A 17,734-nucleotide genomic window follows, 5' to 3' on the forward strand; every position below is an offset into this window, starting at 1 on the left:
AATACTGTTTCTGTTTTAGGGTTTGAGTTTTTGGCTGCAAGGCATGTGGGACCTTGGCTCTCCCACCAGGGATTGAACCTGTACCTCCTGCATTGGAAGACAAAGTCTTAACCGCTGATTGGCCAGGGAAGTCCTTAAAGTCAGTTAATATTTATCTGACATGCTCCTGTAAATAACTGTACATAATTTTGGTTCATCCTGAGTTGATGAATTTATTTTAACTATATTATGGTATGAAAAGAACAAGAGCATCTGTTCATCTATTCTTACCTGTTGATGTACTAAATGATTCAAGGGCTTCCTCTGTGGCTCAGCTGGAATCCACCTGCAATGCGGGAGACCTAGGTTCGATCGCTGGGTTGGGAAGATCCCCTGGAGAAAGGAAAGGCTACCCACTCCGGTATTCTGGCCTGGAGAATTCCATGGACCATGTAGTCCTTGGGGTTGCAGTCAGACACGACTGAGTGACTTTCACTTTCACTTTCAAATGATTCAAAACAGACACTATGGAGGCCTGATGTGTGTGCTGACTGGGCAGTCTGCTGTTCTACACACCCGGCTCTCTGGCACACACACTCCAGCCTGGCCACGTCGGGTCACGGGTCCTGCTCAGAGTGTGTGGTTTCTGAAGCTGTGACCCCCCCCTCCGCAGGGTTGCCATGTAGATCAGGATTCACCTGGTCGCGGCAGCCAGCTCAGTCCTGATTGGTCAGTTGGCTGGAGCTCTCAGAAGCCCACGGGGTGCGGAGCTGCTGCTGTGAGCGCCTTTCACAAGGACTGCCAAGGAGCCATCAGACAGTGTTAGCGACTTTTGATTTAGGTTTGAACAGAGCAGTCCCCAGGGCCTCTCACTATGCTGCATCATCCTCTTTGGAAAATGCTCTTCAAGTAACTGCCCAGCAGACTGAGGAAACGAAATGTTCACAGAGGAGAAAAGCACAGAAGGTCTGACTTCTCCTAACATGGTGTTTCAGTGTAGAACTGCATTGTGAAAAGAGGTTCACATCTTCTATAGGCATTGCAGGAAACACACTTCACCCTCCATCCCCCTCCCACCTGCCTGCCTTTGTCTCTCTGTCCCACACATGCACACACACACTTATTCACTGCCAACAGCAATAGAGTTGCTTCTCTCTCTCAGAAAGAAACCTCATTCTGATGAAAACCATGCCGACTAACCTTGCTCTTAATGGTGATGACAATGCTTTACGCCTTTATCTTTGCACAGCTGAAAGATCTCTAGAAGCAGTCCTCCAAATGAAATAAAATAGAAGGATTCCTGCCAAGAGTTGGCAGTGCTGCGGGCTTCTCTCCCTACCCCGCCCCCAACCCCACCCCACAGATTCTGAAGCAGAAAGGGAGTTTGGGTGAGGGTCACTCATGGGCAGAGCCACTTGGAGATGTGATGGGTGATGAAATATGTGTGGAGGTCAGGCTATGGTGCTGACCATGAAATAAAGTGTCTATGCCTCTAGTATCTGCTTTGTCACTTTGGTAACTGCTCTGAAATAACTTTGCAAAATCCACAAGGACCTATTGTAAGTATTAAAGGAACTTCTTAAGACTGAGGTATATTTATTCCTGCATAGACACACATGGGTTGTACTTTGTGTATTGCTCAGCATTCTTGCTCTGACAGTGGTGAAGGGAAGGACTGGAGGACATGGCTGTCCTCCCGGAATTCTAATGGAAGGCTACATCTCTGGGTGTTCTATGTGCCAGCTGCTGTGCCAAGTGCTCTGCTGCATAATCACATCAGTCCTCACGGTTATCAGAAGGGAGTAGGCATGGAGCAGAAACAATAAGGACAACCTAGAAGAGGTAGCCCTAGTTTCCCTAGTGGCTAGTGGAAAAGAATCCTCCTGTCAATGCAGGAGACGCAAGAGACACAGGTTCAATCCCTGAGTCAGGAAGCGTCCCACTGCATTGGAAAGAAGGAAATGGCAACCCACTCCAGTATTATTGTCTGGGAAATCCCGTGGACAGAGGAGCCTGGTGGGCTACAGTCTATGGAGGATCAAAGAGCTGGACATGACTGAACAACTGAACAGTAACACCAGGAGAGGTAACCACTTTGGATCCCTGCAAACATAAGAATGTGTATTCTTGTCCCTAAACCCCACCTGTTGCTTCCAGGTCTGAGCTATTCATTATAGAATGGAGATTTAGAAAGTGATTGTGTATCAGGGTGCTAGTCAAGACAGTGACTGAACGATCAAATGTGGTGCTTGGTGAAGGCTGGGCTAAAAATTCCAGCTTCTCCAGCATCCCAGAGTGTAGATGGTGTGGCTCAAGGAAAAGCCAGGCAAATGGCTACTCTTTGTTATGTGAAGGTTGGATGAGCAGGCTTCAAGAAAAGTGTAAAGAGATCTTTGTGTTTTCTGGCCCTCAAAAAGCAGCCTGACTCTTTGGGTGAAGGATGGCCAGGTAACAGCTGTCCAAGTAAAGGGGACCTGTTTCATCTGGTTCTGGGAGCTGGCAGACGCTGACATGAGACTGACACTTGGACCCCATATGCCCGTGACTTTGAGCTGTAAGAACGTGCAGCTGTAGCTTTCAGAGCAACTGTAAAGCTAAGGTGAGCTTAGCTCATTGGCTAAGGTGAGCTCCAGCAGAGAGGGCTATACTTTCGTAAAGAATCATTGCCTGTGTGCTTCCATCTAGGCCAGAAAGGACATGATCGGACTAGTAAAAGGACATCATGAGAGGGACTGTCACACCTTGTAAAAGTGGTGCCCCAAAGAGTCTCCATCTCCTTTTGGTGTTGGAAGACGACTGATTGATCTTCGTGTTCAGCAAACCCCAGTAACTCCTGGGAGAAGGCAGTCTAATGAGGAGCATACTGCACGCTCTGGGATGTTGGGTGGGGGAGAGGAAGGGTGAGTACTGCATCAGGAGGTCTTTCAGGAACCCAGGCTGAAAGCAAAGCTGCCATTTGACATCTGGTTTCCAAGGTGACTCTGGTCATTGACATCTCTACTGTGGCCCTGATGAAAGAGAAGGTAGCTTGGAGGAGTATGTGTGGGAATTTTTATGGGCCAGACCTGAAATGTGTATATTCCATTTCTGATCATACCTAGCTGGAAGGGAGGCTAGGAAATGTAATCTAAGGAAGATGGATTTTGTGGATAGTTAGTAGTTTCTGCTACCTAGGATATGGGGAATCTCAAGAAACTAGTGAGAAAAATATAATGAAAAATGGTGATAGCTAACATTTATTCAGAACTTTATATAGTTGACCCTTTTGAAAAACATGGGTTTGAACTGTGCAGGTCTACCTATAGGTAGATTTTTCCAGGAGTAAACATTATAGCACTACATGATCCAAGGTTGGTTGAATCCAAACTATGTAAATTCTGATGTGAATTCAGAACCATGGATATGGAGGAAACTCAGATACAGGAGAACTGGGCCAGTAGACTATAAATTATAGGCAGATTTTCGACTGTGAGGAGGGTCTGGGCCCCTTACCTCCATGTTGTTCAGGGTCATCTGTAACAGATGTGGATTAAGTCATTTAATGCTTACAATAGCCCTTTGAAGTCAGTGCTGTCATAATCCCTATTTTATAGATGAGGAAACTGAAATGCAAAGAGGTTTAGCAGAGAAGGGGCCATATTTGTACCCTCAGTTTTTGAGCAGTTACTACAATATCACCTGGAATGTGGTGTGCAAAATACTCTAATAAGGTGTGAGCAAGGGCCCTGAGACTAAGTTGGGCACTTGGGGATGGATGGATGGATGTTTGGATGGACAGATGGGACTTAAAGTTTGATGGAGAAGCCGATGCTTCACAACTTTTGTGGAGCCTTGAAAAGTATGAGGGACTTCACAGAAACTGGTGGGTAGGGCAGAGGAGTGGAGGAGGCAAGGAGGCACAAGAAAGCATCCTACAATGGAGAAACTGAAGATGCTAGAGCATGTTCATGGTGTTAAAGGATAATTTTTAAAGGTCAAATCATGACCTCATACAAATATAAAATGAACACTTGCCAAAGAGTTTATTTATTAATTTATTAATGAGGAACCCCAGTAAGATTCAACTAGTTCAAATGGTTCAAGTCATAACCAGTTCAAAGGAGAATTCAAGAACTATTCAAATACAGGCAATGAGGAATGCTGAAATGAATTTGCAAGTAGATGCATAGCTGGTTTATCCGTAGAACAATAACCAATCACATTCCATGAGACATGATTCTGTTACATTTCTACAGTCAGGGATTATTTCCATCATTATCAATTTTCTACAACTAACGGAGTTGTGCAATAGCTCAAAAACAATGAAAGGTAGAGATAACACAGAAGGGTGTGCTAGACAGGACACCCAGGATTTTTTTTCTCATTTCAAATTCTTTCACAATTTTTCAGTTGTATTATTGATTTTGTGTGGCAGGAAGTGAGACTGGGGAAATAGTTGGACCAAGTTTTAAGGAGAAAGAGCCACACAAAAGTTTGTGGACACTATCTTACAGGTCAGTGAGTCTCTAATTATTAATAGAGTGTATAAGGAACATTTGTAGAGCTTGGTATAAATTCATTCCCAGGCTTGACTCCAAAAGGGTCTGATACAGTACGCTGTAGGGGAAACCTGCAAGTCTGCAATTGTATAAAAAGCAACCCAAAGTGATTCTGATGTATTTTGAGACATACAGGAGAAATTAATAGAGAGACATTGAAGGTTCTTAAGCAGGATGGGGGCTTCCCAGGAGGTACTAGTGGTAAAGAACTCTCCTGCCGATGCAGAGGCGTGGGTTCGGCTCCTGGATTGGAAAGCTCCCCTGGAGGAAGTTATGGCAACCCAGAGGAGGTTGGCAGGCTACAGTCCATGCGTGCTAAGTCACTTAGGTCCTGTCTGACTGTTTGAGAATTCCATGGACTGTAGTTTATCAGGCTCCTCTGTCCATGAGATTCTCCATGCAATAGTACTGGCATGAGTTGCCCTTTCCTCCTCCAGGGGATCGTCCCAACCCAGGGATCAAACTCGCGTCTCCTGTGACTCCTGCATTGCAGGCAGATTCTTTACTGCTGAACCACCAGGGAAGCTCAGGCTACAATCCAGGGGGTCGCAAAGAATCAGACACGACTGAAGCGACTTAGCGTACTCATAAGCAGAGTGGAAACCGGAGGACATCTATGTTGCGGCAGAGGAAATTTGAGGATGTGGGAGAAACTGGGTGGTCTTAAAAGTCTGCGAAACAATAGCAACAACAGTTAACATATGAGCACTTGTGCTGGGCCAGGGAATGAGTAAGGGGTCAGACGCGGTGGGAGCCTGAACTAGTTCAGTGTCTATGGAGTGAAAGGAGAGGCTGGAATGGAGAGAGACATTTCACCAAATCCTGACAACTCAGCCTCCTTCCAAATTCACACTCAGTGCGGCACCTGTGGACGTGCTTCCAGGCTCCTCCTGGGCCTCCAGGGACTGGCCTGAGGTCCTAATACATGGGGAGCTTTCCCAGAAGTGTAAAGCCTGGGCCCTGGAACTCCCTGGATGTTGCTCATGAAAACAATCCAAGTTCCTCAACTCATAAAGCCACTCATCACTTGGAAGGGGTAAAGCACCCGCAATGCAACGAAGAGCACTATTTTCAGTCATCCGTGAAATGAACATTCTGGGAGGTGCAGTAAGTTGCAGCATCACCTGGAGCAGGGCAAAGTGAGTGCTCACCAGGCATACATGGCATTTTCCAAGGATGGCAAAGGGCAGGAGACTGGGGGTGGGGCAAATGCTTCAAATACGTTTCCCCCAATCATATACTGCAATACAACAATCAAATTATAATTTTAATTAAGTACTCTTGGAGCCCTTATTATTTGAAAATGAATTGCCTCCTAACTGTTTATGTGCAAATCCAATACATTAAACTAAAGCTGTTTGAATAAAGCATCAATTTTCAGAAGCCCTAGGAGGTTCTCCCAGGTCACATTTGATAAGCCATAAAGAACAATGTCAACTCATATTTTTTCCTGTGATAATGGGAAATAAAGAGAAATGAGTAATTCAAACTAATGGTTTACTTTTAGCCATAGCTTGACTCTCCTCCTCTCCTTTTCTCTCGCCTAGGTCATTACCCAATAACCACACAGGTTGGCTTGAGTCTCACTGTTGTGTTCACCGTTGCCCTTACCCTCCTGTAAGGAGGCTTTTCATCTATTAAATTAAAGAATAATTATGTAACCAGGGCTCTCCCGAGCCAGGATTTCCAAAGCCTGGGTTCTGATTCTCTCTTTACTGTTAAGTCTGCAAATGACCTTCAGCAAGATACCTGAGGTGTGCACAGAACTGCAGGCTTGTCATCTTTAAGATGGCGTTGATAATTCTCTCTCTATCCTAAGCCCACACTGGGAAAAAGATTACATGATTGTATATAGTTACTTGAGAGCCTGGTGGAAAGATGTCTTATAAATATTATAATATATGTTATCCTTAAGTATTGCTTCAATGCAGATCTTCTAAGTATAAATATCAGCTAAGTAAGAAGTCAGTTTTCTCTGAAACAAAAATGAAACTTGAAAATGCAAGTTTGGTGGCTTATTTTGCCTTATATGATCTCAAAGTTTGTGCAACACATATGTAATTTTCTCCTACGTGGACTATTGACAACAAAATTTGACTTAAAAACTTTATTTCCAGGATTGTTCAGAACCTTAATAATAAACCCCAATGAGAGGTTTTTAAAATTAGTCATTAGGTGTTTACCTAATGACTTTCTTTTTTTTTTTCATTTATTTTTATTAGTTGGAGGCTAATTACTTTACAATATTGTAGTGGGTTTTGTCATACATTGACATGAATCAGCCATGGATTTACATGTATTCCCCATCCCGATCCCCCCTCCCACCTTCCTCTACCCAATCCCTCTTAGTCTTCCCAGTGCACTAGGCTGGAGCACTTGTCTCATGCATCCAACCTGGGCTGGTGATCTGTTTCACTATAGATAATATACATGTTTTGATGCTGTTCTCTTGAAACATCCCACCCTCGCCTTCTCCCACAGGGTCCACAAGTCTGTTCTATACATCTGTGTCTCTTTTTCTGTTTTGCATATAGGGTTATCATTACCATCTTTCTAAATTCCATATATATGTGTTAGTATACTGTAATGGTCTTTATCTTTCTGGCTTACTTCGCTCTGTATAATGGGCTCCAGTTTCATCCATCTCATTAGAACTGATTCAAATGAATTCTTTTTAATGGCTGAGTAATATTCCATGGTGTATATGTACCACAGCTTCCTCATCCATTCGTCTGCTGGTGGGCATCTGGGTTGCTTCCATGTCCTGGCTATTATAAACAGTGCTGCGATGAACATTGGGGTGCACGTGTCTCTTTCAGATCTGGTTTCCTTGGTGTGTATGCCCAGGAGTGGGATTGCTGGGTCACATGGCAGTTCTATTTCCAGCTTTTTAAGAAATCTCCACACTGTTTTCCATAGTGGCTGTACTAATTTGCATTCCCACCAACAGTGTAAGAGGGTTCCCTTTTCTCCACACCCTCTCCAGCATTTATTGCTTGTAGACTTTTGGATAGCAGCCATCCTGACTGGAGTGTAATGGTACCTCATTGTGGTTTTGATTTGCATTTCTCTGAAGATGAGTGATGTTGAGCATCTTTTCATGTGTTTGTTAGCCATCCGTATGTCTTCTTTGGAGAAATCTCTGTTTAGTTCTTTGGCCCATTTTTTGATTGGGTCATTTATTTTTCTGGAATTGAGCTGGAGGAGTTGCTTGTATATTTTTGAGGTTAATCCTTTGTCTGTTGCTTCGTTTGCTATTATTTCTCAATTTGTATGGAAATACAAAAAACCTTGAATAGCCAAAGTAATATTGAGAAAGAAGAATGGAACTGGAGGAATCAACCTGCCTGACTTCAGACTATACTACAAAGCCACAATCATCAACACAGTATGGTACTGGCACAAAGACAGAAATATAGATCAATGGAACAGAATAGAAAGCCCAGAGATAAATCCACAAACCTATGGACACCTTATCTTCGACAAAGGAGGCAAGGATATACAATGGAAAAAAGACAACCTCTTTAACAAGTGGTGCTGGGAAAACTGGTCAACCACCTGTAAAAGAATGAAACTAGAACACTTTCTAACACCATACACAAAAATAAACTCAAAATGGATTAAAGATCTAAATGTAAGACCAGAAACTATAAAACTCCTTGAGGAGAACATAGGCAAAACCCTCTCCAACATAAATCACAGCAAGATCCTCTATGACCCACCTCCCAGAATATTGGAAATAAAAGCAAAAATAAACAAATGGGACCTAATGAAACTTAAAAGCTTTTGCACAACAAAGGAAACTATAAGCAAGGTGAAAAGACAGCCCTCAGATTGGGAGAAAATAATACCTAATGATTTTCATGACAATTAACTATTTTTTCTATGTAATATCAGTTCACACAAAAGCTCAGAACCACCACACACTGATAGATTAAATGTATGTATATATTATTAATGAGAACATTAGTATGTGTAATAAACATTTATATGTATATACACAATATCACCTTTTGCTTGGTTAGTTTAGAAGTCAAAATAAACTCATAATATGTGGGGAACACTGCTGAAGTAGACAGAGTGTCAGGCTAGAAGTCAGGACCCTTGGGCTCCCAGGAATTAATAGGCTGCATGGTACACTCAGGGGTATTCAAAGTGGGTGCCCAGACCATCATCAGGGTCTCCCCAGGAAACCTGTTAGAAATACAAACTCTTGGGTCTGATCCTAACCCCAGTGAATCAGAATCGGTAGGTGTGAGCTCTGAAATCTGTGTTTTCATAGGCTCTCCTGTGCTTCTGATGTGCATTAGTTTGAGAAGCACTGTGTAGTTGATCCTAACTTAGACACACTGCTGACTCAGACGGTAAAAGCGTCTGCCTACAATGCAGAACACCCGGGTTCGATCCCTGGGTCGGGAAGATCCCCTGGAGAAGGCAATGGCACCCCACTCCAGTACTCTTTCCTGGAAAATCCCATGGATGGAGAAGCCTCGTAGGCTACAGTCCCTGGGGGTCGCAAAGGGTCGGACACGACTTAGCGACTTCACTTTCTAGACACACTAGAGATATGATCTTTGAAAAAGTTACATAATCTCCCTGAGTTCAGTTTCCTCATATTTAAAATAGGCCCAATTCTATTTATTTCGTAGGATTGCTTTGAGGATTAGCCACAATGTCCATGTTTAGTCTATGGTTGACATTCAACAAATGGTAGTTTCCTTGTTTCTCTGCTCTGCCATATCATAGCTGGTTAAATGTGAGCAAGTAAGTTAGCTGATCTCAGTTTAGTTTCTCCATCTGTAAAAAGAGGGAAATATCTGTTATATTACATGCATAAAGTGATTAAAAAGTCAGTTGAAATTATATGCACGACAGCTCTTTGTACAGTCTAAAAGATGAGGAGATTAATGAGACTGGGTTGGTGATTTATTAGCTCAAGTGGGTAGTAAGATTGACCCTGTTCTGTGTCCACATAGAAACTCTAAGAAATACACATGTTTGAAATAGAGGGACCATTTGAGGTAGGTGATATGCTCACATATCTAGTCCATGAAAGTTAGTCCTTCAGTGGTGTTCTGGAGCCAGCTTGTAGAAGCTCATGAGAGCCAGTTGTTAAATTTTGAGGAATTTTGTAAACTGGTTGCTAAAAATGGGATTCTTTGCTTGCTTTGTTTTTCTTTTGGCCATGTAGCATGTGGGATCTTAGTTCCTCAATCAGGGATTGAAACTGTGCCCCCTGCATTGGAAGCAGAGTCTTAACCACTGGACTGCCAGGGAAGGCCCAGAGCAGTTACTATTTTAAATTAACTTATATAAATACATTTATTAAATAAAATAAAAGCCAAAGCAGTGGTTACTCCATACTCTTCCCTCCATAATTATTTTGCTATCTATTCCTGAAGATTCTTTGCATTTGTTGTACACATATGGCTACAATATTTTATAATGGGGTTCTCTTCATAACTCCATATAAACTAACATTGGGCTAGTAGCTGGAAATTGACCCCAGTACAAGTGTGAATATTTGTACCCTGGTGATTGGTGCTTTTTTTTTTTCCTGGAGTGCTATCTGTTAAAATTTGCCAACACAAATTTAGTGATTAACTTATGATAGGATACAAAGGCTTTCCCCCATTACAGGAATGCATATGTTAGTGAAAATTTACCCCAATTTAGGAAAACAAAGTTTGAACTCTGACTTTAGGCCAGTAGTCATCTTTTCAGTCATTTCCAAGAAGGGACCACCTATTATTACCACCCCTGGTGACAGAGGGAGAGACATAGGAATGGAATTTGCATTATGTGCAATCTCGAGGCACATAGTTTGAAGTGCACATGTTTAGATATTACTTCTAAGAACAAAAAGAATACACTTTCATGAGTAGAGACTGGCAGTCTATCGGAGGGAAAGTCGTTCTATCTCATTGGTTCTTCACTAGAGGTGAATGTGACTCGAGGGACTTGGTGGCAATGTTTGGGGACATTTATGGTTGTCACTCCAGTTGGGGGGAGGGGGTGGCCTCTAGTGGGTTAGAGACCAGGGATGCTGTTAAGTGTCCTGCAAAGCACAGGACAGTCTCCCCACAAGGATCCATGAAGCCCCAAATGTCAATCGGTCCAAAGTTAAGAAACCCTGTTTTCCTTTTCCCTTTTACATTCTAGTCAATTGTTTCAGCATTTTGGATTCATCCCACAATCAATTGCCCCAGCAGTTTCTGGAGAATTTTTAAAGGGTTGAATCATTTTAATATCACAAGAAAAGAATAAATTCACGTAAAAAGAATAAATTCACAGAAAGGATGGATCATTTCACTTAATGATGTCTTTGCCTTTCACATAGCAGAAGCTCAATAAATATTTTTTAATTAAATGGATGAACAGATTAAAATATTGCTTTCATACAGATTTTAATAAATAACAGGAAAATGGCTACTTAGACACAGAACTTCTATTTGTCTTGAGTGAATCATTAAACGCAGGCTACATGCAGTTCCCTGTGAATGGATCCAAGAATAATGCTCTTTAAAAGAGAAAGCAAAGTAGCTATTATTTGCTGAGAGTGTAATGCTAATGAAAGCCAGCCATGAATCCAACCCCCCAGATCTATTTAAAGAATTCAAAGAATGTCATGTGGCTTCAAGGTTAATGTGTAAGATTCACAGAAACTGAAAAATATCACTATGACAAAAAAAAAGTATGAGCTCTCTGCATGCCTTTAAATCAGAATGACACCCTAAGCCAGTTAATTATAAAAACAGCTAATTTAACAGGTTTTCATATTTGCCTCCTGCCCTACCTTGCATTTAATCAATAAACCTTAAAGAGAAATAATGAAGAATGGGAAGCTGTGAACCAAATTCTCTTTATTGTGTACCCTCAGGTCAAACAGTTGAGTTTTCCATCGGCAAATTGGGTGTTTCCGTAGTTTTGCCATCACAGAGAAATGGGAATAGTGGGAGAGTAATAACCCCAAACTGGATTTAATTATAGAGAGTGACAACAGTTGTGATTAGCTGGACTACAGAAAAAAGTCAAAAGAAGCACTAATAAGGAGGCTCATTCATCATTGTCCTAACATAAAATCATGGACCCTTAGAAAAACAGATATGATTAGAAATTTTTAAAAATCCCATTTCTTTAGTTTTCAGCTGGGAAAACAGATGGTCCAAGAAGCTAAATAACTGGTCTAAGAACACAGGGCACATCTCACCCTACAATGCAAACTCCTTAATTAACATAAATGTGCAAGATTTCTGATGTCCCTCAGTTAGCACGAACTCATACCTGACAAGAGTCTCCTTTCTGCCTTTCTCAGAACAGTTGCCAGTCTGACTAGTTTGGGAGTTGTTTAAATATCTGTCCCTTCAACTGTATCATAATCCCCTCATTCATCTTTATTCTCCAGTGTCTTGGCCTCAATAAATAATGATTGAACCAATCTGAGTTGAGCACAGGTTTCCCAATCATAGTCTGGTGCACTGGGAACTAGGATCACATGTCATTTGCCTATAAGCTTTTTTTGCTTTTTTGTTCATATGCTTTTTCCATGTGATGTTCTACAAATGTTATTCAAATCTGATACAATGCTACATTTAAACTCATCTGATTAGATTTCTTAAATGTGTCACAGTGATCTTAACACATCAAGTTGCTTTGCACTTTATAATGCAACTGGGTGAGGTCTGGGGATGTGTTAGACACCAAAACATATTTTTGTTAATTTTTATTTTATTTTTGTTCTTTTTAGATAACTTTTATCTTATTATTAAAATAATGCCTGTTCATTGTGGAAACATTAAACATAGTAAAGGAATAAAATACATCAGTTTAGTTGCTCAGTCATGTCCAACTCTTTGCAACCCCATGGACTGCAGCATGCCAGGCTTCCCTGTCCATCACCAACTCTCAGAGCTTGCTCAAACTCTTGTCCATTAAGTCGGTGATGCCATCCAACCATCTCATCCTCTGTTGTCCCCTTCTTTGGCCTTCAATCTTTCCAGCATAAGGGTCTTTTCCAATGAGTCAGTTCTTCACATCAGGTGGCCAAAGTATTGGAGTTTCAGCTTCAGCATCAGGCCTTCCAATGAATATTCAGGACAGATTTCCTTTAGGATGGACTGGTTGGATCTCCTTGCAGTCCAAGGGACTCGCAAGAATCTTCTCCAACACCACAGTTCAAAAGCATCAATTCTTTGGCACTCAGCTTTCTTTATAGTCCAACTTTCACATCCATACATGACTATTGGAAAAACCATAGCATTGACTAGATGGACCTTTGTCAGCAAAGTAATGTCTCTGCTTTTCCATATGCTGTCTATGTTTGTCATAGCTTTTCTTCCAAGGAGCAAGCGTCTTTTAATTTTATGGCTGCAGTCACCATCTGCAGTGATTTTGGTGCCCCCCAAAATAAAGTCTTTCACTGTTTCCATTGTTTCCCCATCTATTTGCTATGAAGTGATGGAACTGGATGCCATGATCTTCATTTTTTGAATGTTAAGTTATAAGCCAGCTTTTTCACTTTCCTCTTTCACTTCATCAAGAGGCTCTTCAGTTCTTCACTTTTCTGCCATAAGGGTGGTGTCATCTGCATATCTGAGGTTATTGATATTTCTCTTGGCAGTCTTGATTCTAGCCATAATTGTACCATACATTCTGATTTTATTAATCCTTAAGTAAACACCAGGAATGAACTTCCCTGGTGACTCAGTGGTAAAGAATCTGCCTGTCAATGCAGGAGACACAGCTTTGATTTCTGGATCAGGGAGATTCCCCTGAAGAAAGAAATAGCAACCTACTCCAGTATTCTTGCCTGGGAAATCCCCTGGACAGAGGAGCCTGGTGGGCTACAGTCCATGGGGTCCCCAAAAGAGTTGGATACAACTTAGTGACTAAACAATAACAAATGCCAGGAATTCAGTATAGCATCAAAGGTTACAGTTTGGAGAAGCATATTTGACTTAAGAAATTATCTAGGCTGGGCATCTCCTTGCTGGGGTTATTTTGCAGATGATATAACTGAGAAGATAAGTGACTTGCCAATCTCGTGCTAATAAGGGGTTGGAAAGGATACTGAAATACAGATTTCTAGTCTCCAGGAAATGGTTAAGAGAGAAGCACTAAAAAGCTAACAGTCTCTCTCTGGATGGACATTTATTCTATTAACTACAATAAGCCACATGGTAAGTCCTAAGGGTCATTTTATTCCTCTAATATGTCTCTACTATATGTAGAATCTGATAATGCCACTATTAGAATTCATCTCTTTAAGAATAAAAGGAACCAAGGAACTAAAGAGAGGGTTGGAATAATCCATTAATTATATCCGTTAAGCTTCAGTTACAGCTAATAAGGTATATCATGTGACTACAGTGTATGTGCTTGTTCTGAACAATAAAGAACAGGAGGAAAGATAAGAGCCGGGACTGAGATGTTCTTCAGCACTATGTAGGTAGTGGTGATGAAAGTCATTAAAAGAAAAATTGATTGAGGTATTTTTAGTAAACAAAAGAATTCACTGCTTACCCATCAGGAAGTGTATTGTGAATACAGTGAGTGCTGTCCAGCCTACTGGAAGAAAATGTTTCTTCGTGCTTCTCTTTAGACTAATTCTTATCCTCTCACTTTTCAGAAGAAAAAAAAGATTGAAAACGATGGCCCTATTTCATCTGCTTCAAAAGAAACAGGCTGTTGCATTGTGCTTGGAACAGTTTACTCTTGGCCTTGATGTAAGTGTGAAAGGAAGACCATGTAATTGACTAGGCTGTCTCTGGGGAGGCAGCGAATACAGTGTCAAGAAGATGAACAGGCATGAAAACAATGGCTTTTTGATAAAAGTAAATAATTTCTGCAGCTAACATGTTCTCGACTTATTTTCTTTGATACTGAGTTACTTACTAAGACAATAGCAGAACTATATGTAGCTTGTAGGCATTACCTTTCTGATATTTTTATTTTGCATTATTGAAATTATAATCACTCATATTTTTATTACATTTGGGTGGCACTGAGGATCTGTAACTTTTTATAATAATCTGGAGCATCCAATAGCTGACATATATCTGCAGTTTCTGAAGTCTGAAGACTGAACTAGAACATTCTTGTGAACATCAGTGTATTCAGTCACTCAGGCATGTCCGACTATTTGCAACTGCATGGACTATAGCCTGCCAGGTTCCTCTGTCTGTGGAATTTTCCAAACAAGAATACTGGAGTGGGTTGCCGTTTTCTTCTCCAGGGGATCTTCCCGACCCAGGGATTGAACCCAGATCTCTTGCATCTCTGGCATTGGCAGTCAGAAGTTTTACCACTGCGCCACCTGGTAAACATCAATATCAAATATCAAAATGGAAGTTTTATCTAAGACTTACCTGGTGGTTCAGCAGTAAAAATTCCACCTGCAATGCAGGAGACACAGGTTCGATCTCTGGTTTGGGAAGATTCCCTGGAGGAAGAAATGGCAACCCACGCCAGTATTCTTGCCTGGAGAATCCTGTGGACAGAGGAGCCTGGCAGTCTATAGTCCATGGTGTTGCAAAGAATTAGACATGATTGAAGTGATGTAGCATGCACACATAAACACAATAAAAATACCAGATTCCAAAATGAACATCAGACCACCATACAGATTTTTTTTTAAGTGTGTTGACGGAGTGTGGTGGGGAGAGATGAGAGAAATATCAGTCTTATACAACTTCTAAATATTTCATCCTTGATAAGAGGATGCAAGTGTGTAATTTGGAAATCAGAAAGAGAGCATTTTTGGAAGAGGTGTTTATTTGCTGTGAATGAATCCCACCCCTTCTAGAAGCCCCATGGATAGGATAGCGAAGCCTGTCCTTCCCTTCCAACATGCTTGAAACGGGCCTTCAATAGGACTTTCAAGAGCCTACTGTGGGAAAACTGTGCTTCAGGAAACAAAGGGCTCTGGTTGCTGACTGTCAAGGAAAGGGAGAGACACTGACTGGTTGGCTGCTTTGATGGTGGAGTGAAGATCAACAGCACTGGAGTGCCTCTTAAATGTTACCTTGGGGCCCTGCTGTATGGCTCAGGGAGATCAGCTCAGTGCTCTGTCTTGATCTAGAGGAGTGGGATGGGGATGGGGAGGCGGGAGTAGGGTGTAAGAGGGAGTTTCAAGAGGGAGAGGCTATATGTATATATACATATGACTGATTCACTTCATTTTACAGCAGAAATTAACACAATGTTGTAAAGCAATTATACTCCAATAAGAATTTTTTTTTAATCATTTATTCTTTTCATTAAAAAAAAAAGTTTCCTTGGGTCTCGGCCAAGAGATGCCCTTGGAGGAAGCAACACACAGCAGCAGAGAGAGGCCAGAAGTACCTTTGGGGCTGAAGTAATCAGTGGGGACTGAATTCATTCACCCCGGGTAACGAGTGGCTTGGGAAAGATAGGACTCCCAGTCATGGGAAATGGGGATACCTCTAACAATTACATGCCCCCCCCCCCCCCAGCCCCGGCACACACACACAGACACACAAAACTAGATAACCATTCAGCTGCAAACACATGCCAAGCCTTTAAAAACTCAGATACTAAATCACTACCAGGATACCTGTCAGTAAGAACGTTGCTCCTCCGCTTACCTTTTCCTCCTCCATTTTCTCTGTTCTCTCTAATCTTAGGGTTCATAAGAAGAGGAGAAGAGGGGTAGAAACCCAGGGTGGGAAAGCAGACAGGCAGTTTTCCCTCCTGCCTCAACTGCAAGTTTCTCCTTTGCCACAGGGTCGGGTTGGGGGAGGGAAAGAAACGTTCAGTTGAAAATGAAAAACTTGGTGTTATTAGTTAATTCAAAAGCATTTTATATCTTGATAATAGTGGGACTGAGTAGTTTAATTATTAAAACAAGACCGTGTTTTGAAGCTTGAAGTGATAAAAGAATTATTTTTATTACTTAGAGCATATAGAAAATTTGAGGGGCCTGACAGAGTGTTGATGCTGGGGCAGGGGAAGAATGAGGTCCTAGGGCAGATTTAAAGGGTAGAAAGAAGGACTTCCCTGCTTGTGCAGTGGGTAAGACTTCCCCTTTCAATGCAGGGGTTATGGGTTCAATCGCTAGTCGGAGAGCTAAGATCCCATATCCCCAAAAACCAAAATATAAAACAGGGGGAATATTGTAACAGATTCAATATGGACTTTAAAAATGGTCCATATAAAAAAAGAAATCTTAAAAAAATTAAAAACAAACAAATAAAGGGCAGCGAGAACTTTTTTAAACTTGATAATGTAATTCTTACCTATGTGGACTTATATACCACAAACATATTTTTTTTCTATCTTTCCTATCCTTTTTTAGAGAAGAAAGCTCAACTAGCATAAAAGCCCAATTCAAAACCCCATGGGTGTATTTGCATATTTAGGTCTAAGGCATAATCATGTAAGCACTGAATTATGGCATTCATCACTTCAAATGACAAGCTGTGGGGTTTTTTTTTCCTTCTAATATAACAAATTAATTTTCCTTAGAAACTTTGGTTCAGGTTTTAAGGTTTTAAGCTTTCATCATGAAAAGATGACAGCATGGGAGATTAAAGTGTGTGATTCTTCTCAAGATGTTCTCAGCCCTGCAAACGATTCTGTGCATATTCAGGTTTCTTTCCTCTCTCATCACCTGTATTTCTCAATATGCTCTTTATATTCTGTAAGATTTTTTTAAAAGAAAAAGACTTCTGTGGTTGAAGGACATGTCAAAGAAGAGAAGATACAGTTTTAAATCAAAAGAAGTTTCATATTATGGCTTTAGAAGCTCATTTGACTTATGGCCCATCTTTCCTCAAGGAAGCATTAAATAGCACTGTATAATAAGGCTGACAGTCTTTCTGTAAAATACAGGTGTTTTTCTTCCTGCTCTAAAGAATATGTATTTTTAAATGTTCATACCAGCAGTTATAAAACCATATATATATATTTCTTTTTCAATGTCCTCGAAAACTGTTCCTAATCATAAATATATTTTTCTCCACAGATTTTTTTTTCCCCTTCCAGAAGCTTAGATGTTTCTTTGCATGACACCAGGACCAATGTCTTTTTTTTTATTATTATATAAAGATGAGAAAGGAGGGCCATATCCCCAACCAGGCATACAAAATTCTGAAGGCCCTTCTTTTTTCACTTTGTTTTGCAAAATGGCCCTTCCTTTCAGGAAAGGCAATTTGTTATTCACAGTTTCCTTGTCCTTATATTATCAAGGGACAAAT

The 17,734-nt window shown here is 41.1% G+C and overlaps 1 protein-coding gene across 1 annotated transcript in view; it reads left to right on the forward strand.

Moving 5' to 3' along the window:
* The window catches only part of TRUB1 (TruB pseudouridine synthase family member 1), a 94,836-nt gene extending 80,512 nt beyond the window's left edge, over positions 1–14,324 (forward strand). The window contains exon 10 of the mRNA XM_070470249.1: positions 14,146–14,324. Within this exon, the coding sequence (XP_070326350.1) occupies position 14,146 (1 nt within the window). The 3' untranslated portion in view covers positions 14,147–14,324. The remainder of the gene's footprint in view (positions 1–14,145) is intronic.
* Positions 14,325–17,734: the final 3,410 nt, after the last annotated feature.

This window comes from Odocoileus virginianus, chromosome 7 (genome assembly GCF_023699985.2).
Source record: "Odocoileus virginianus isolate 20LAN1187 ecotype Illinois chromosome 7, Ovbor_1.2, whole genome shotgun sequence".
Taxonomy (NCBI): Eukaryota; Metazoa; Chordata; class Mammalia; order Artiodactyla; family Cervidae; genus Odocoileus; species Odocoileus virginianus.